This window comes from Callospermophilus lateralis, chromosome 8, assembly GCF_048772815.1.
Source record: "Callospermophilus lateralis isolate mCalLat2 chromosome 8, mCalLat2.hap1, whole genome shotgun sequence".
Classification (NCBI taxonomy): domain Eukaryota; kingdom Metazoa; phylum Chordata; class Mammalia; order Rodentia; family Sciuridae; genus Callospermophilus; species Callospermophilus lateralis.
This window is the reverse complement of record NC_135312.1, coordinates 107,222,344-107,244,185: the sequence shown is the minus strand read 5'-3', so window position 1 is coordinate 107,244,185 and position 21,842 is coordinate 107,222,344. Positions and strand designations below refer to the sequence as shown.

The 21,842-nt window shown below is 35.4% G+C and overlaps 1 protein-coding gene across 5 annotated transcripts in view; it reads left to right on the top strand.

Annotated features, from left to right (window-relative positions):
• Rapgef2 (Rap guanine nucleotide exchange factor 2) overlaps positions 1 to 21,842 on the top strand; it is a 251,756-nt gene that overhangs the window by 86,598 nt on the left and 143,316 nt on the right. For all 5 annotated transcript variants that reach the window (XM_076865043.2, XM_076865040.2, XM_076865042.2 and 2 more), the window contains exons 2-4: positions 1,678 to 1,748; positions 5,929 to 5,985; positions 20,542 to 20,625. In XM_076865043.2, coding sequence (XP_076721158.2) covers positions 1,678 to 1,748; positions 5,929 to 5,985; positions 20,542 to 20,625 — 212 coding nt within the window. The remainder of the gene's footprint in view (positions 1 to 1,677; positions 1,749 to 5,928; positions 5,986 to 20,541; positions 20,626 to 21,842) is intronic.

The following is a 21,842-nucleotide window of genomic DNA, read 5'->3' as shown; positions in this document are numbered from 1 at the left end:
GGAAAAAATACTTGTTTAAGTTATATAATGATAAGGATCTTGTATCCAGAATATAACGAACTCTTCAAATTTGATGACAAAGAAATAATTAAAACATGAACAAAGAATTAGGATGGACATCTGAAGAAGGTAGATAAATGACCATATGCATAAATGCTCTGTATCTCTTGTCATTAGGAAAATGTAAATTTAAACAACAGTGAGATACCACTTCATGTAGAATGGCTAAAAATAACAAAAAAACAAAACAAAACAAAACAAATCCAGACAATAATAAGTGTTAGCAAGGATGTAGAGAAATCGGAATCCTCATATATTGGTGATGGGATTATAAAATAGTGCATGTGATTTAGGAAAGTAGTTTATTAGATCCTAAAAAAACTTGGGTTGTCATGTGAGCCAGCAATTCCATTTGAATTGAAAATAGTGTTGAAAAACCTTACACATGAGACTTCATAGCAGTATTATTTGTAATAGTCAAAAAGTGGGGGAAAATCCAAGTGTTCATTAATTGATAAATGGGCAAACAAAAGGTAATACATATATCTACAATGGAATGTTATTTGGCAGTATAAAGGAAAGTACTCATACATACTATACAACATGGACAAACCTTGAAACATGCTGAGTGAAAGAAGCTAGTCCCCAAAGTTCTTGTATTCTGTTGTAAGGTTCCATTTACATGAAATAGCCAGAGTTGACAAATCCATAAAAACAAAGTAGATTGATGATGGCCAGGGGCTTGGGGGAATGGGGAATGACTGTTAATGGGTATGGACTTATATTTTGTGGTGGTGAAAATGTTCTGAAGTGAGTGATAAAATGATTGTACTAAACAAACCAGTGACTTTGTTCACTTTATAAAAGGGTAAATTTTGTGGTGTGTAAATTTTCATTCAATGAAGCTGTTACTTTAAAAAGTGGAGGATTATTTTATCTTAAATACCTTGTTTTAGATTGTGACTGAGTTTTAGGGGAGGAATAAATATCCTTCAAATTCTTCTTATCACAATCTGTGTAATCCTGTACCTTCACTTGAGTCTTAAATACTGATTCTTTGCTGGTTTTTCATACATGAATGTAACACGACTTTGCATTTGTACCTGTTTTGAGCATCCCTGCTGAATTCTTTTTTGTATTTAATACCATGTGCTCTAGAATAACAAAGCATATTACCTTTTTTATTTTTGTTTTATTCTAAAATTTAATTTATTTTTATTTAATTTAATTTATTTTATTTATTTATTCTTTTTTTTGTGATACTGTGGATTGAACCCAGGACCTCACTGAACTACATCCCCAGACAATAACAAGTGAACTATAAAACTCACCAGAGTTCTACAGTTCAAATTTATTTTGAGACAGGGTCCTGATTGACCTTGAACTTGCAGTCTATTTGCTATTCTGATATTAGTGTCATAACATAGGTGATGAAGAATAACTTATGAGCAATTTATTTCAGTAAGTTTAATTTATTTTATATTTAAATAGGTTTTACGCATATCCCAAAGGCATTGTAACAAATGACATTTGTATGTCAGCTTTTCTTTTAATATTTACTTCTAATATTCAAGAAAATATATATTTAAAAAACTACTCATAGTTTAATTTGTAACTTATTTTAGAAAAGTTTTTCTTTGAAAAGTCTAATAATTTCTATTCTTTTCTTTGAAACAGGACCTGGAAATAGTATACTCCTATTTACATGGTATGGAAGCCTTATCAAACTTGAGAGAACATCAACTTAGGTATGTCATTTAATATTAATTTAATAATAATATAATATTAGAATTTTATGTTCATTTATTATCATTAAGAAGTAGGTTTAAAGAAAACTTATGAAAAATCTGCTTCATCTAGCTGCTATATTTGACTTTATAAGTTTTACGAACTTGAATTAAGTTGTGTTCATAAAATATTTTGACGTTCTGTCATAGTGATATTCTTCCAGCCCCACCCCAGTTTTTGTCTCCCATCCTTAATAGTAATAAATATGACTTGATGAACATGCTAAAGGGACAATATTTGCCATTCTTGGCAAATAAAAATATGCTACTTAGCACTCAGATTCATTAGAGATCAGAAGGTTTTTAATTATTTAAATAATTCATTATTTTGGTGTGTTCTAGGTCTTTGTTTATGCTTGCAGGCTTCTTGCATTAAGTAGTTTGCCTCTTTCTGTAACACAGTTTATATCATACTTGGAACTATGTGGCTTTTTCATATAAAAATCTTATTACTTGTATTATACAGGGATACAGCAGTTTTATTTATGATTAACTAAGCTTTATGATAAAGAATAGAAGTGATTCTGCCTTGGCTGAATAGAAAATAAAGAACTTTGGGAAGATGGATTACATATAAATGCCAACTAGGCATAAGGTCTTATCTCTTCCAACTTTAGCTAGTTGTGATGCCAGCAATTTTTAATCATGAAAGGAATACTTTTTCTATATATTTCCCCTTTACTTTTTAAACACTAGTTAGTTTGTGAGCATGTCCATTTCATATTTGGTTGTTAATTGGAAAAAATATCAAGAGAAATGAATGCTTCTAAAATTAAGTTTTTAATGAAAATCACTTCAAGTAGATTGCAGATTAAATGTTTAAAAACTCAGTGAAAGTTTTATTAGAAAGGGCAAAACCAGTGGGATTTTAGAAGATGTCTCAAATTAAAGGAAGAGTATTTTTAAAGTACGTAACTTTCATTTGTTATTTTGTGATGACAACTTTCTTAATTAAAAAATTGCAGTACTAGTTGTTGATTTAAATGAATGCAGTTAATCTTCAAATGCAAATGCAGTGAGTTAATATGGAAATACAAAGGTCATATTTCCATTGTTCATATACAAGCACACATGGTTAATATTTAAATATGTTGATTATGTTTTTATATTGTTTGGTATAAAATTATTTAGATAATGGCAATTGTATGCAATAGGTAAAGGATTTTTAATGCTTTTGGAAATTTTCATGTTTATAAAATAGAAATAACAGTACAATGCAGTTTCATATACCTATCAGCTAGCTTTGAAATTATCAACTTTCTGCCATTTCAAAGGTAATTTTTGGTTAGAAATAAGAGATTAATTCAAGGGTATACATTAGAATATGTTTTGGAACTTATACAGATTGTTGGCATGAATTTACAGGGAGGTACCTTTAAGATATTTATCTTTCTCTGCTTCTATTGAAAATAGAATTCATGCTTTTTAGAAGAATTAGAGTTGCCAACTGAAGTAGAGGTACAGATAAATCTAATGACTTGGATAACTGTTTTTTGTTTTTATTTTTATTTAATTTTTTTTTTTTTTGTAGTTATAGATGGAAAGTATGCCTTTCCTCTGTTTATTTTTACATGGTGCTGAGGATCGAACCCAGTGCCTCACATATACTAGGCAAGTACTCTGCCACTGAGCTGCTATAGCCCCGGCCCTTATTTTTATTTTTTTAAAAGATTTTAGCCTTTATTTTATTTGTTTTTATGAGGTGCTGAGGATTGAACCCTCACCCTTGCTAGGCTAGTGCTCTACCATTGAGTTACAAACTGAGCCCTGATAAATTGTTTCATAATACCAACGTTTCTGGAGAAATATATACATCTCCTTTAGATAAATTATTTTTTAAAAATTTACTGATTTTCAAAAATCAAAGATGTGAGTCAAGACTTCCATATAATACAGTTTTCCAATTTTAGAAAATAAAAAGCTCTTAATCAAAACTTTCAGTCCTTTATTCAGTGTTAGGCACCATTAATAATCTACGAGGAGGGAAGAGGCTTCCATTTATGTGAAAGCTTTGGCTTTATGCATTGTTATGACCCATCCATGTGTCAGCAGAAAAACCGATTCTGAGCAGTTCAAAAAGGTGCTGCTGTCTTGCTGTAAGATTACATACTCTGTGCAACATCAAGGTCTTCAAGAACTGTGTGTTTTTTAACACAGTTCACATTTTCACAAATATGTCTGTTTGTTTGTTTATTTATTTACTTACTTATTTAACCAAGGATTGAGCCCAGGGGCACTTAACAACTGTGCCAAATCTCCAAGCTTTTTAATTTTTATTTTGAGACAGGGTCTCACTAGGTTGCTTATAGCCTCACTATGTTGCTGACGCAGGCTTTGAACCTGCAATCCTCCTTCCTCAGTTTCCTAGCTGTGTACCACCATGCCCAGCTTACTTAATACAGTTTTAAGTGTTTTTTTAAATATTTACCCCTTACTCCTTATAGACTAGGAAGAGCATATTTGCCAAAGAGGAAGAATGCTATCCATAGGAGCAGAGATAAAACACTTATAAAAAGCAGAATAATTCTTGAGGTGCCGGGCATGGAACCCAGAACCTCATGTGTGCTAGGAAAGCACTCTATTACTGAGCTATGTCTCGGTCCTATTTATTGTTGGGGAAAAAAAAGCCTGCTAAAATAAATAAATAAACAAACAAACAAAATTTTTCTTCAGCATTATGAGTCAGTGTAATTATTGTTTTGCAGTCACCATTAAATCATTAAGAAATGACCAAATTATAGTTGTTTCCTGTATACTTTTTAGGAATTCAGAAAAGATCAGTATGTTTTGCTAAAATATTTACTAACAAAAGCATTTAGGTACTATTTCATTTATTTAGGACATTGTCACAAGACATTTTATTGTGACTTTCTGATAGTATCGATTGAGTTTATTCTGAAAACAGTTACTGATTGCATGCCTACTCTGTGCTTGATCAAACCCATGCCAAAATGGGACTTATTTTGCTAGTGGGGCAGTCAAGACTAGCATAAATGGATCAGTATTGTTTTATTTGTATGTTAGTGTGTTGGCGATGGTAAGAATGGATGCTGGCCTGCTCTGACTTTGGGATCAAAAGAATTGAAGTCAGGGCATTTGTGGAGAAATTTCTGCAGTGTAGAGGTGCCCTGGATGCTTTTTCATGGGAACAACCCTTGTGGAGGGGAAGGTATGTTTGTGCAGCATTATGCAAGGCACAGTAATTAAGTATACTGTAGTCACCATAGTAAATAAAGTAGGACTTGCACTCAAGGACAGGGAGTTCACATCTTTTTTCTAAAGAGTAAAAGGTGAGATGATTGATGTAATCTGATTTAATTTAATTAAAGATGTGAGAAATCTTTGCTGTGGGATCAAAGAAGGAGGCACCTTAGATAGATCCAAGGTTGCACAGAGTGCAATTTATTGGGGCCATACTGATAGAAGTATGGTTCCTGGCTATAGCAAGAATAGTGGATTTCCACAGTTTGAATCAGAGGTCCTTTCTTATAAAGTGGACAGAACAAAAGTGACTTTATCAAGTGAGAAAGTCTCTGGTTTATTTTAAACTAATCTCAAGTATATTAGGCTAATATCAAGGAACAGTCATTCTCTGATTTGCATTTCTCTCTGTGTGTGTACTTGTTGCGAAAATTTAATTGGGATTAAGATAATAGAATACTTCTTGAGGATATTGTTCATAATGTAACTTTGAGTATTTAAACATTATTCATATTTTCCCCCTTAGGGATGAATCAGCTGAAATAACAAATCCTTAAAGTTCTAAAGCCTCCATTTAGTCATTGGTCATAAAAATACTTGGTTAAAAAAGCCTACTTTTGTTTGGATGAGTTGTGAATGACGTCATCACTTTTTAATTTAATAGATTTTTCTTTTTAACTTTTGGGTTCCCTCCATACTCTCTTTATCTTAGGGAACATTCATTCTTCATATGGTGAAGTTGATATTTTATTAGATGTTTTGTTTTCTACCATATCTTTACAAATTTTATTTTATTTGCTTGTGTTAACCCAGGTACTAGTAATACTTCATTTTGAGGCTCATAAATGATTGTGGCAGGCCATATAAAATAATCTTAATTTTCAACACTACATGGTTTTTAATGACAGATATTGAATTCATGTTTTCATCTCTCTTACAGGTTAATGTGTGAAACTGTGAGATATGAAAGACACGAAGCAAATGAAGTTTTATACTAGTAGGTGTTTCTTTTCTGTTTATACAATGTATCATGCAGTGACTAAATTTCCTTACAGAGGAGTAGTAGTAACAGCCGGCTAAGTCAACATTACCTTATTTTTGTACTAACCTATAGTTTAGAAATGGGAGACATTTCAACTGTTCCTGTTGTAAAATGGAAATTTGCAGTTTGTTTCATGATCAGTTCACATTTGTATCTCTCTCATGTATGTATTAAATACATTATTGCATATTTTGACATTTATATCATGATATATGAAATAGTTCACAGTCTTTCCATCAAAGCAGATTACCCCCGCCCCCCCACCAGGTGAGATGCAAAGGTAGAACAAATGGCATGTTTTAGTTTGTACTGCTTTCAGAAACAGAAAATAAGCTGCCTACACTTCTTTGGGTATAGTTTCTCTTTTAAGTAGTAGTACTGACACCCCTTTTAAGATGTGTAACGTATTTCTTACAAAATGACAATCAATTTTTATAGAATGTGGCAAACATACTGAATAAATATTGGCATATTAAGGATATATGAACTGTGTTTACTAGACATACTGTTGCACTGATAATGTTTGTGAAAATTGACTGTTATTCTGTTGATTTTTCTTCCTGATTTTCAAAACACTTACAATAATTACTCCTTTCCAACCATACTATAGGGAAGATTTATTGTGATAAATAAACATAGCTTTTGTCCTTGAAGAGTTCATAATCTGTTGGGGGGTAGAAAAAGAACAACAGGGAAACAACAAAAACTACAAACTGAACTATCTGTGATAATATAGGTATGTGCTAAGGGTTGGAGAGATGCAAGGAGGGTAGGGGAAGTGAGCAGCCTTCGATAATTCGGGGCCATATATTAGGCCTTGGAGGTGAGCCCTGCAGTTCAGAGACACTTCTGTCATAAACAACAGTATAGACAGGCACACAGATGGAAGGAGCCTTGATTCATATTTTGAAAGCTGTAGCAAGTTTAGTGCCACTGACCTGTGTAGCCAGGGTGATCAGTCAAGAGAAGAGGCAGACCACAGTTGTATTTACCTGTGAATGTGTTGATTAAAAAATGGTCTCAATTCTTATTGATTCTTTAAGTAACTTTACAAATGAGTTTTTTCCCCTCTTAAATAACATTTTTTTTTTAAAAGGAAAATTATAAAAGCTTACAGTATTAGAGACAATGGTCCCCCAAATACTTATCATCCAACATTTCTACTCATGGCCAATTATGTTTCATCTTTCTTCAATTTTGGAAGCAAATTTTAGATATCAATTTATCAAAATAACTCAATTATTTTGATATGTATCTTTAAAAGATATAGACTTAAAAAACTAAGTACAATATTATCATCAAATCTTTAAGAACAACTTAAGTATCTTGAATATTTTCAAATTTGTCTCATAGTTTATTTATACTTTATTTATTTTAATTAAGTTCAAATGGGAGCTGGGGTTGTGGCTCAGTGGTAGGTCTCTCAACTAGCATGTGTGAAGCATTGGGTTCAGTCCTCAGCACCACATTAAAATAAATGTACTGTGTCCATCTACAACTAAAAAGACATTTAAAAAAAAAAAAAGGTCCAAATGGGATTGTGCTTGTTGGTTATCTTTAAGTCTCTCTCATTTTTTTTTTTTGATACACGGGGTTAACCCAGAAGTGCTTTACCTCGGGGCTCCTTTTCAGTCCTTTTTATTTTTTATTTTGAGACAGGTTCTTGCTAAATTACTGAGGGTCTTTACTGAGTTGTTGAGTCTGGCCTCGAATTTGCAATCCTCCTTCTTCAGCTTTCTAAGATGCTGGGATTATGGCAGTGCAGCAATGCACCACTGTTCCTGGCCTTAAATCTCTTTTAAGTTTGGTGGTTGGTTTTCAAACAACAAAGTAATGTGACCAAATGCCTCCCAACCATATCTGTACCCTCCTAGGTATTACCTGTGACTACATGAAATAGATTAGTGGATAGACAGGGGGATCAGTGAGGAGGAATTAAGGTGGTATATGCTTGAACTGAGATAAAAACTGAGTGGTTGGGGAGTTGAGTGTGGATTTTAGATGTAGGAACTAGGCTAGGACAATTTTTAAATTGTAAGGTATGAGACTGTGACATCTAGGAGCTGATCATCATGCAGTTGCCATTGAGCACTTAAAACAACATAATACCAAATAAAAAAGAGTAAGAAATAACCAAGAGGTTATTGGTAATGGGAAAACTAGCAAGAGGCAAATGCCTTTAACATTCTTACTCTTGAAGATATTAGGATGTAGATAACTTAAAACCCTTGTTGGTTTTGGGAGCAGTAATGGATACCACTGGAACGGGGGTGTGCAGACATCAAGTGTGGAAGTCTCTGATGAAAGTTATTGACATCATTGAAGTAGTACAGAGGCAATGATTGTTAACATTATCATTTTTGTCTTTGCCCTCCGAAACTTGGTTTTGGCAGTGTCAATGATGACGAGCTGGTGGCAACTGTTTCCTTTGTTTCACATGTTCTTAAAGTTCTTTGTGTGCACTAAGTACTTACTCTTTATGGATATCTTATGAGGTAGCTGTTACCATCACCTGGATTTTACACATGGAGGAACTGAGGCTTTGAGAAGATAAGGAGCTTGCCTCAGCTCTCACTACCTCAAGTGGGACCTGGGTTTGAGCCTCTAGATATTGTGATTCTGTGGCCTCAGCTCTTATCCCAGTCACTAACATTTTCTGTCCTGGCACCATAAAAATTATAAATTATATAAATGCTGGGATAAATGCACAATCTCTTCCTACCCTCATCCTCCCTAGGATGGTGGAATCCAGAACCCACCAACAGCTCTGTCTACAATTGACATGATTCCTTAACAGTTTCTATTTATTATTAATTTTAATGAATCTGGCTTATACTGTCTTTAGACATAATCTTTTTTTTTTTAAGTCAATTTTGACAGTGCACATGATCTATGTTGATAGATACTCCTATATAGAATGCGTTTGACTTTGTAGCTAGACTTAATTGTAGAGGTTGTTCAGATTTATTTGGTTAGAATTAAGTGATCATGTGTAATATGAAATGAATTGCATTCTGCCGTCATATATAACAAATTAGAATAAAAGTAAATAGTTTAATAAAAAAAAAATTAGGTGACCGTGTTAGTGAGCAGTAAAAAGTCTGGATATTCAATAAATCCTGGTTTTGTAAGATCAGAAATTCTCAGAGACCAGTCATAGATTCATGTAATCTGATTCCTAGTATTTGGCCCATCTTGTGATGAAGGGTAATTGAATTATCTACTTCTATGATTCTTGAACAGACTTGCTTCTGCTCTTACCAGTTTGTGTCAGTGTGTTTTAAAAATTAAAGAACACCCGTGTTTGTGGTGTATATGAATCTGTGATAACTTAATGATAGTATCCTGCTTTGGGGACCTATTGTTATTACCTCATGAGGAAATGACTTGTTTCTTCTTGTTCTCCCTTGAGCTTAGTTTAAAGTACACCATGTAGCCAGAATATCAAAGACTTTTTAGTCTTTGGTTTTATGACCAAGAAATGAGTAGTCATTTTCCTTATTATGTTTCAGTGCTTGTGACTTCTAAGTCTATGGTTTTAATGATTTTGCCAGGTAAATATAATACTCTTTTGATCCTCCTCTTATTTTTCTCATCTATAAAATGGAAACAATAATAATAGCCCCTATGCTGCAGGGTTGGGTTGAGGATAAGGTACGTACAAGCTACTTAGAGCAGTGCATGCGTAGTGCCTAAAAATGTCAGCTACTGACATCATGGTCGTCATCATCATTGTGATAGTTTATAGTTTGATCCTCCAGTTTTTTAGCTGCTTTAAACTTTAGTTAAGAGAATTGCAACAGCAAGGCACTAACTTCTGTGGGTATTATTGTATTAACACCATGACAGCACGATGATAAAAATGCCACTATAAACTGTATCAAGATTTGGGGGGAATTATAACTTTGCTAAAATTGCATTTTTCAAGATTTAGAATTGCTCTTTTAGAATTGGATTGTATTTGTTTGCCTTAGAAAGTTAGATTGGAATTAGTTGCACTTCATACAATGGAAGACTGTCAGGTATTTTTTGCCTTCATTTCATTTATTATCTAATATAGGTTAGATATTTTACTGTCTTGGGAAGACTAAAGTGGATAACATAAATTCTTAACCTGAGGGACCTTAATTTAGAATTGTCTTTAAGAATTTAATCTGAAGTTAGGTACACATATATTTAAAAACTCTGGATAAAAAATAATAAAAATTACAACCTACTATCAAATAAGCAGACAAGTTGAATATTCAAAGAACCTGGCACTACCTCATAGTACAGCCCGAGACTGAGTTCAGAAAGGTGTCTCTTCTCCTTTAGTCTTTCCTTAATGGCCAGCCATCTGCACTGTTTCCTACTATGAATATGTGTAACTCTGCCCCAGTGTCTGTTTTCCACATATGTATCTGACTGAATGTTTTGATTTCCAAAAGACTTTTCATAGCACTTTGTTAAGGGGTTTATTCCTCTTTATTCCAGGAGAGGAAATTATTCCTCCATAAAAGACCTGCATTGAGGCCTCTTCATTCTTTTAAAGCATTTTCACTTAGATCTGTAACGGTGCAGTTTTGAGGCTGAGGCCTCAGCTGAGTTATCATTGCTTTTAGCAGTCTTTTCACATGTTGACTTGGTTTTCTGTTTCTAAGGCAGCTCCCCAGCTTCCCTCAAGGCTGCTAACATGTTACTGTCCCCTTCATGCTCTTCCTCAGATGCCCCAGTTTATCTGCATTTGCCTCTTGTCTCACTCATGCACGGAGGAGAAGAGATGTGTAAAGTAGCTGTGCCTCTTCTCACTGTGTTTCCATCCTCTTCCTCTTGTCCCTTTCCCTGCAGACTGTAAGTGGGCCACAGTGTCTTCCACCATTGGCAAGTGTTCCTTTGACTCCCTTGACCGTCTCCGCCGATCGTGCTATTCTATTCTTGTTCTTTGGGACATGGCCAAGGTTTTAATTTATGTTATAGTCTTGTTTTTGAATTGTTACAAAAGTCCGTAATCTACTACGTTGTTTGACTTTGTGTCCTTTCCTTTCTTATCCAGAAGGATGAAATGCTGTTTTGACATATCTTTGCTGTCCACGTTTTCATCATTTTAGTGTGTTTGTATGTGTGTATGAAGAAAATGGTGCAACCAAGATTTTAATTTATTTGAAAAGATAATCTTTAAAGAATTAGCCTTTGCAGAGAATCGTAGAACAGGGGATTTAATCATCAAACCTGGCATGTTACAATATACATGATTACTCTATGTCAGTGTGAAAATTCAAGCATACCCACACATACACACTTTGAGAATTGTTTTATATATGTATGGTGATACCTCAAGGCTTCCTGACAATTGATGATATTATATTTACTATTAGTTTTTATATGAAAGTGTTTTTTTTTTTTTTGTGTGGTGAACCAAAGGATAGTTTAAATAAAATCATTAAAAAATGTGATCAGTTTGTAAATTCTTAGAGGGTAGGGGACTATGTTTGTATCCCAAGTTTACATTTGCCATGCCTGTCACAGACATTTGCATTTAATCTGTTCTTTGCTGTTAAATTTTTGAATTTTTTATTTCAAAGGAAGGTGCTCCTGTGATTGTAGACAGGGACCTTGGCTGTGGTCTGCCTTCCTAATAAAATGGCTGGTTACATGTCATTAGGTTTTAGATTCTTTATCAGTTTTCTGTAAAACTACCTAGTGAATAAAAACCTCTATTAAATTAATTTATAGTAGATACATGTGTCTTACTTTATATGCTTTCTGATAAACGTGGGCTAGTAGTGCTACAAACTGTTTTGCAGAGACACCTATTTTCAGTGGAGTTAGGTGGATTGGCTTTGAATTTGACTTTCTGGGTGTGTTAAAAGTTATCTTTAACATTTCAAAGAGCTGGATTACCCCAGGTGAAGAAAGAATGGATTTCTTCTGAGGATGAAATTTTATGCCTAAGTCTCAAAGACAAATTTGTAAATTAATTTCACCACTCATTAGTTTACAGTTTAGTTACTAGTATTAGTTTCAAAAAAAGTCAACTTTTCAGATTTGATTGCTTCTTAAAATTTGATAAGTTGTTCCTTGAGCTCTTGGATATATCCCTTCACCCTCAGTATAGATGAATCATTGGTTTGCTGTAATGTAATAAATATATAATTTGCATTAACTATTTTTTTTGTTAAAACCTGATTGAATAATTTTAGCTCCTGGGGTAACACTCCATTCCATTTTTAAATGAATTCTGTGAAATTTAAGAATGAGTTCATGAGTTCTTCAGTAGATTCTATTGTTCATTCTGCCGATTAAATTAGTTGTCACCATTTAAAATTAAGTGCATTGTCAGCTGTGTCCCATGTGTTTTCAATAGAAAGCTGAAATGTCCTTACTATTTTAATCAATCTTGTGAGTTCTTACATATTACTGATTGCTACTTGCTGACTTGCTACTGATTGCAGAATAAGGATTTTCTGAAAAACTTAAATGTTAAAATGGCACTCTTTTTCATCCGTTTTTCATTTTAAGTGTGAAGTACATTTCCATACAATTTAGTGCTTTTAAGATGTAGAACAAAATTGTCCTCTACTTCAAAAATGTTGTTTTCATGTTTTTGGCATTTTTATATGATTTATATATATGTAAACTTTATGAATGGTATTATAGTAAATATTGCTTTTCTGAAGTTAAAAAATGTGAATAAATGCCAAAGCTTCTAACTCTTGGTCAGTTCTTTCTGACCATAGTAAAAATGTGTGTAACACTTCCTGTTCACTGGTCACTGGTGCTTTGATTTCCCTGCTGTTTTTCTCTACCTAGTTACTGGAACCTTTCTTAATCTTCATTGTGTGTGTGTGTGTGTGTGTAACTCAAAACTTGGGGACAGTAGCCCAACAGTGATAACTTTGCCTGCCTTTCTCCCAGATGCCAGTGTCTTTGTAGTTTTGAAGTAGCCCAGAGTGGAGTAGTATTCTGGACAGAAGAGCTCGAGCTTTCTATTAAAGCAGCCCCTCAGATGGTGTGTGGTTTCACTTGTTCCTATCTCTGTGGTGCTGAGTCGCCCACCAGCTCTTCCTGCATGGTCTTCCCAGCCACTGTTTCTGGACTTCTCACCAGTGTTCATGTGACACATTCCTCTTCACAAAGTGATTGTGGTCTTTTTGCTCATCTGTGTTTTAATCCCTTGTTTATATTACCTACATGAAGCACTCAGAGGTGCTTTCTCATTCTTCAGCCCCTTTGGGTTGTGCCAAGACTATGTTATACTTACCCTGCTTAGGTGGGAGGGTCCCCCTCTTGCTAAAGTGGGAGTAATTTTCTCTTGCAGCCCCAGCACCCTTCTCAGTCCTCACTTTGTCAGGATCATCTTGAAAAATTATTAACTTCTGGTCCCAAATTGCTTGGATTTTGCAGTACATTTATTTCAGCTTGCCCCTCCCTCCCTTCCTCCCTTCCTTCCTTTGATTGAACCCAGAGGCACTTAACCACTGAGTCACATCCTCAGCCCTTTTTTATATTGTATTTAGAGACAGGGTCTCTCTGAATTGCTTAGGGCCTCACTAAATTTCTAATGCTGGCTTTGAACTTGCGACCCACCTGCTTCAGCCTCTGGGGCCACTGGGATTACAGGCATGCACCACTGCACCCAGCATTCAGTTTTTATTTGTTATTTCTCCCTCCAACCCAGAGACTTAGATGAAGGTGTTGGTGGCGGCCAGTTTTGAGTTGAAGGCAATGATAGGCTCAGTATCTGGTGCCCATAGCCATCTCTGGCTCCACCTTTGTTCTGTCATAACTCTCTTCTCTTTCTTGCCAGTCCCCCTGCCTTCACGGCCATCAGGCTAACTGTCTGACTGGCTGGGCTCTGTTTAGGTTCTTGTATTAACAGCAAAGTAACTTTCTAACAAGTTACTTTCTTGTCCTCTAGTAATCTTTTCTTTTTCTTTTCTTTTTTTTTGGGTACCAGGGATTGAACTCAGGGGTATTTGACCACTGAGCCATATCGCCAGCCCTATTTTGTATTTTATTTAGAGACAGGTTCTCACTGAGTTGCTTAGCACCTCACTTTTGCTGAGGCTGGCTTTGATCCTCTTCCCTCAGCTTCCTGAGCCGCTGAGATTACAGATGTGTGTCATTGTGCCTGACTCTAATAATCTTTTTGACTGATTTATTTATTAGCTTTTTAGTTTTTCAACCTCCTTATCAATTTGAACTTGATCACTGTATTTGCTTCTTGCATGAACATCACACATATCTTTTATGTGGAGGCATCGCCACCTTGTGGGCATTTAGGATATTGCTAAGGAAGTTCATGAAGCCTGGCTTCATCTCCCCAGTTAATGGTGGGTTGAACTCACCTCTTTGACTTTCAGGCACCTAAATATGTTCTTGAAGTTGGTGTTTAATCAGTTCAATAGTTCTTTATTAGGAAAATATCTGAGTGCCAATCAAAAATTGTGTAGTGTATATTTCATGGGAATAATAAAGAGAAATAATTAAAACACTGACAACTGTTCCATGTGAGTATATTTAAAGTGCTTTGGGAAGCTAGGAGGAAAAGACTCACATTACCTGAAAGGTGCTCAATCAGGGAATCGTGCTTTATAAGCACAAGGGTGTCATGATCTGATTTACCCAAACAAATGATAACTAGGTTAACCTGGAACTTGAAGGATGAGTAATAAGTTCACCAGATAAAAGGTACCATTTTTGAGAAACAGGAACATCAGATTTGTTCAAAGGCCCTAAGGTAAAGTTTGAAACGTAGGAAATGTATGGGTTGGGCCAGAAAGTAAAGCTGTAGGTTGACCCTTTCAGAGCTGATTGTAAGAGCCGAAAGGGGATGAGGAGAACTAGTATGTTTTTGTGCAAGTTACTTCTTGCAGTAATATGCATTAAAGTCAAAGTAACTTTGAAAAGAAACTGTTGATAATCCCCATTTTACATTCTAGAGACAAAAACCTCAGAATTTGACTTCACTTGGATCACATGAGGGCAAGAAAAAGAGAATATGTATTCCAAAACCTGTGCCCTTCTAGTTCCACATTGCTTCTTTCATGTGCTGTGCCAAGGGATTTGGACTTTCTCTTGCCAGAGAATCGTGCTTTGTAAGCACAAGGGTGTCATGATCTGATTTACCCAAACAAATGATAACTAGGTACAACACACAGTTGCTGCCTAAAAGGTAGAAAAAGATACCTCAAGAATAGGAAGTCATTTGAGAAAATACATAACAGAATGAAATTAGATGTGATAAGTGTTTTGGAGTTTGGAAAACAGTGAGTGAGAAGTTTTTCTTAAATGAGTAGGGTCTGAGCCAGTTCTTGAGGTGCAGTGTGATGTAAAAGAGTGGGGAAAGGCAAGTTTGGCAGATTGGCAGTCTGGAAAGGGCAGACAGGAAAGTGGCCAGCCAGGAGCAGTAGGTTACCCTAAGTTGTAGCAGAAAATAGTGTGGGAAAGTGGGGGATCATATCATGTTTGCCTCTTGCCCATCATTCCAAGCATAAACTTATCATTCCTATGTAGTAATGGGATGATGCACCATAGAGACAATATAGTTTCGATTGCTTCAGACAATTTCTATGTGATTTTACTGGAAGGTGAATTGATCCTTTTGTGATGGTCTATTTATATTTTGTTTGGCTTTATTATTTTCCTTCCTGTGGATGAGAAACAGAACAGGAACCTTTAATAAGAGGGCCTTGTCATGCACCTGGGCTTTCCTGGCTTTCTTTTTGTCTGTTATAGAATGGGATGTATTGGAACAAGTCAGTTGTCCATTGCAGTTCGTTTACAAATTGTGGGTCTTTTCTCAGTGTGTCTTCCACAGAGCGGAGAGAATTGTAGAGTACTGCTTTGCTACTTTGGTCTCTTTGATCTTAAGATTTTTCTTTTCTACCCATTACCAGTGGTGTCAGATTTAGGCTATTTGGATGCCCAGTGAGGATTCTTTAGGATTTAGCTTTTGCTGTCTTGACAACCCTTGAAGGCGTTGCTTAGCTCAACATTCTGAAATGTAAAACAACTCTTAGAGAAAAATGAAAATAGCACTGATTAATAAGACATATGTAACTAATTGCATGAATATTGATAGTTTTAGTTTTTTTTTTTTTTTTTTCCGCCTTTCATTATTTCCTGTTGGGGCCTGATAGTAAGACTTTTTCTGGAGGGTTTTCAAAGTTGTCAAGGCCCATGCATAGCAATCCCCTAGGATGTTTGTTTGAAAGTCACTTTAATGGATTGCCCATCTAATAATCAGAAGACAGAAGTGAGATAGGTAGAGTTAGGGAACATGCCTCTTAAATTAGCATCTCAAGTGATTTGGAACCACTGGATAGAAGAGAATCTCAGTGATAGTTCTGGGTGATAATAATTATTATTGTCATTACTACAACTACTACTGTTGCTACTGCAGTATTGTCTCATTGCTAACCAGCTTTGTTGCCTGTGCATCTGCAAGGGGGAATCCTAATTTCTTACCCTTAAAGTATAGAAAAGCATGCTGCTGCTGCTGCTATAGTACTAAGTACTATTCTTATAACTTAAGTTTCATCTTTTTTTTTTTTTAAAAAAGGTCACCATTTTGCACAATAAAGACGCAGTAAAACCCCTCTGGTAACAGCTGCATTGTGGGCAGAGTCTTTAAAGGGAAGTGGATTGTACCCCACAGTGAAATACTGCCTGCTTCAGGCATTGTTGCAAGTGAAAAAAAGTGAACATCTTCAGCACAATGCTTTCTGATCAAGTCAGGAGAATCTCCTGGACTAAGTAAAGCATTTGGATGGTGGCATCGCACAACAAGGAATTTTCAGACAGAAACTAAATGTGAATTCTTTAGGGAATGGGTGGGAACAGAGGGCAGGAAGATTTTTCTAACTTCAGCTTTTTCCAGAATACCTTCAAAATAGAATCCACATTTTTTGTATTCTCAGTTTTAATTAACTTACCAGTATAAAACCTGAATCCTTGAGAGAGAGAACACAATAACAAAGAAATTATGATTACTATACATGGCATGAAGCAAATACTCAGTAAATTCAGTAAACATTTATTGATTGAATGATTATGCTCTGCAAACGCTTATCTAAGCAAATATAACTCCTACTAGTGACTTTGGAGTCTTGGGAAGAGAAACAGCCCATCTCCGTTAGACAGCTTTCCAGTGTCCACAAAGGAGATCTCAATTTGATGTCTTTTGAAAAAGTTCCGTTATTGTAAGAAAATACTGATGTGTAGAACTTCAAAAGCAGAAGGGTTTATTTTGGCTCACAGTTTTGGAGTAGTCTTTTTGCTTTTGGGCCTGTAGTGAGGCAGTGCATTCTGGTGGTGAGCACATGGTGGAGGAAGCTTTGCACTTCATAGTGGCAAGGTTGCAAAGAGGGAGAGGGAAAGACTGGAGTCTGACAGTCCTATTCAAGGGCACACCCCCAGGACCTAACTTCCTTCCCCCGGGCCCAGCCTCTTAAAGGCTCCATCATTTCCCAATAGCACTGCCACCCTGGGAACCAAGTTTCAACATAGGGGCCTCTGGGGACACTTATCCAAACCATAGCACTGTCTATCAGATAAATAAAGTTATAATCATGGTAAGGATTGAGAGGGCCCTTTTCTTACTTTTCGATTATCAAATCTTTTTCATAGCTTTCCTGACCCAAAGAATCAAATCTAATTATAGGGTAGTGAGTGGGTATTCAGCATGCCAGAATATTAGCTATCACAATATTGCATCCATTTTGAACATTTGCTGCCTGTCACTTGACGTGTGTTTTGTGATTAGTCTCAGGAAAGCTCAGTTTATAAACTTTGCATTTATTTTGTTCATATCAATTTGCCTTTAGAGTTTTTTTTTTTTTTTTTTTTTTAAGATGAAACTAAAGTTATAAGAATAGTACTCAGTACTGTAGCAGCAGCAGCAGCATGCTTTTCTATACTTTAAGGGTAAGAAATTAGGATCTCCCTTGCAGACACACAGGCAACAAAGCTGGTTAGCAATGAGACCTTACTGCTTTGATATGAACAAAATAAGTTCAAGTAAGTTCTCACCCATTTCCTAAAGAATTCACATTTAGTTTCTGTCTCAAAGTTTATAAACTAATCACAAAACACACATCAAGTGACAGGCAACAAATGTTGGAATAACTGAAAAGCCAGTTGATGTTATATTCTCCACGTCACAGTCAACCTAAACCTTGTTGCCTTTTGTTGTTCTTTTTAATGTGGTAATACTGTGAGTTGTCATAGGACAATTATTATTTTCATTAAAGGATCATTGTTTGTTTAATCCTTGCAGCAGCTCTCGTAACTTACCCAAGGCCACATACTTAATAAGTGGTAATTTACTTTAGTTTCCTATTTTTAAAGATTTTATTTCCCTGCACCTTACTTTTGGTGATAAAGAGAACATTGTAAGAATAGATTACAGTATATTTATAGAATATTTTCAATGTTTTATTATCTAAAATTTTTTAAATGAATTTTGTGTTTGGAAGTGGTTTTTTTTTTTTTTTGTATTGGGGATTAAACCCAGTACCACTGAGGTATATTCCCAGCCCTTTTTTATTTTGTGACAGAGTCTCACTAAATTGCCATGGCTGGCTTTGAAGTTGCCATCCTTTCAGGCTTCTGAGTTGCTGGGATTACAGGCATATGCCACCATTCCCAGACAGATTATACTGTTTTTACATGGCATAAATCAAAATTTAATGATAATGCTGCTACCTTCTATTAAGAAAGACAAGTACATTTTCCCCCAACCAGGTAAATAAGTGATTGCTGGTTGCAAAAACCATTGATTAAAAACTGTGTGTAAAAAGACATAAATTATTGTGAAGTACTTAGCATTTTCAGTGGAGAAAGCATTTTACTTTTATTGTTCCTCATTGGAACTAAATTCTATTTGACAATTTTTATTTTCCATTTTTGCCTTGCTTAGAGGACTAAGTATTTATGAATTTGGTTAAGAATGAACTTGGGGAAATAAGATGATCCAATGCAGATTTTACTCTGGAAGTAGATAGCACAGTAACAATGATTAGGTGATAGTGATTGGTCTTATTAATAACTTAATTATTCAGAATTGCAAATAGGATTTAGTGTCCTTTAGAAGCTTTTGGAATGAATTCATTTACCAAATGGAAAATAAAAAAGAATTTGTCAGAAATTGCCAAGGACACCCTTGTGGCACACATGTGATTCACTGGCTAAAGAGAGAAGCAGAGTCTGCAGCTTTCAAGATATATCTAAAAAGAAATGAGGTCTTTTCTACTTCTTGCACTGGCTAGAATGTAGATACTGAGGTAAGGTTTGGAGCTGCCACTTTAGAATATGAGGTGGGAGTCCTGGGTCGAGGATGACCAAGCCAAAAAACAGAAGAGCTGGCTTCCTGGCATCATGGAGCCATATCTATCTTGGACTTTTAGTGCTAACCCTGTTAGCTGTGTGTGAGAAATGAGCTTCCTCCTTGGTTCAACCACTGTGTATTCAGATTTTTTATAGTTACTAGGCTCGTATCCTAACTAATAAAATTTGACAAACCTGACTTTATAAAATAAAATAAGAAAATAATCTACACAGGGCAAAAAGCATCACAGAATCAAAGGGTAATTTTTATAAAGTAATCCCAGATAATATAAAAATCTCATAATTACTAAAAAACAGGTTATAAACTGATTCATAGAATTAGAAATGTCTTATGAACGTAAGAAGAAACGATGCTATTTATAATAAAAAGGAAAACAAATAAAAAAGAAAATGAAACTGAGGTTCATTTAACCCAAGCAGTTTGGCAGAAATCTAAAAGTTGGAAGAAAGTTCCAGTGGTGTGGTGCCTGTTGTCTGCTACCCAAGGCCTGTTCTTACCACTTGTTTGACAGCTCTGGCTCACTGCTAGGTCACACTCATGACCCTCAGCAGCAGGTCGGGGAGGTAAAGGGAGGAGGAGGGGAGGGAACCGGGTAGAGGTAATGAAATTAGACCAAACTGTACTCTCAAATTGTGCACATATATGAATATATAACAATGAATCCCACTATTATGTGTAATCATAATGGACCAATTCAAAAATTTAAAAAGGGCTGGGGGAAGAGTTCAGTAGTAGAGTGTCCCTGGGTTCAATCCTCAGTAATAGCCCTTCCCCAACACAAAAGCAAGAATGGAGTTAAATATGTGTAGGGAAATGTGGAAACTTAAAACTTGGTGTATTGGGGAAAGGAATGAGAAATCTGAGTTATACCGATGTCTCTTTGTATTTTTTGTTAACTGAAGCAAGTGGAAGTATTTCCTGTTTAAAAAATTAAAATAAAACTTGGAATTCTATTCTGTTCTAACATAGAATATACAATATCTTTTACTTATTTCAGGTATAAAATTAAGGTTTACAAATGATTTTAGTAGTTGAATAAATATTTTTATGTACATGTTTTATATTATTTTTTATAATTCTAGAAGTAACATAGATGCTGCACTTTGTGTTACACATTTTGAAAAAAATTATTTTGTTGATGTTGTAGACAATTGTCTGATTATGTTACCTTTTCTTTTCAGTCCTGATGATATTGGGACCTGCTGGTATATCCTTCTCTCTGGTTCCGTGTTCATTAAGGAATCCATGTTTCTTCCAAGAAGCAGGTATTGTAGACAATCTGTAATGATGCGTGATGCTTGAAATTCTCTTGCAGAATTGAGTTCTTTTGCCAAATTCTTCTACTGATACAAAGCAAGGCAGAAATGCTTATATTGTGCCATAAGCAGTCTTTGAATCTAACAAAGGACAAGAAAAGAGAACATGCTAGCAGCATGTAAATTTGTTACATGACCATGTTAACCGTCTTTTTGGGCACATTTGTTCCTTGGGAATGAAATTGCCTTCAAGATGGCTTAAGTAAAGAAGAGTTAACTTTAAAAGTATAGCAGGCAGTCTCATAAGCATCTGAAGAGAGGCAAAGAAGGTTCATTAAGACCACATGGGACTAGAAATGGAAAGCCAGGAACTGTCTTTGACTTCTCTGCTTTTCAGAACCATATGGTCTCTCATTTTTGCATCTGTCTGTGGATTGGCTTCCCACTCAAAGGCTATTAATTTCTCTCTCCCTGTGACTTTGGCTTATATGTGCTGACTGTTGATTTATGACCTTGTGTCCCTACTGTTTACACCATTTGACTGTAGTGTTTGTGTCCTTTCCTTGGATTCCTTGGGATGCAGTCTGACTGACTCAGTTTGGAGCAAGTATATATATACCTGTCTTCCAGGCCTCTATGGCCAGGGACTCACCTATCAGAGCATGGCCACCTGTGTTCAGGTTAGCTACTGATTTTCAGTGGTTGCTTTTTTCCTCCTAATTGTGTGTGTTTTCACAAGCAACTATTTTTATTTAGACTAAAGATTAATTTTTTTTAACCAAGTGTTTTTATTTTACATTACTGAATATTTAAATTGACTAAATTTATTGAAGTATTGTGATCCCCTTTCACCTAATTTCTCTATAAAAATATTTAAGTATGTCCTGGATTAAGTAATTTATAATGGATTAGGGTTAAGAATTTACCGATGAAAACAATCTTTATAAAAAATTAGAGTCAGTGAGATAGGGAGAGGTAGTTTTTCACCGAAGCCAAGGATTGGCCTAGGCGTGGCAGCAGAAGGGAATGGGATGGGCCTTTCGGGGCCAGAATGGTAGTGAAAGAGTGCCAGGGACACATGGCATCTAATTAAAAATCTTCTCTGGTGTAATCCTCATGCTTTTTTGCCCTTCTACTTCTCCAAGGTCAGGTTGGCAAGTGTTATTCTCCCATGAGGGAGGGAGCTCTATTGCCTGTTTGTTGTTCTTACAATAGCAGTAGTTACT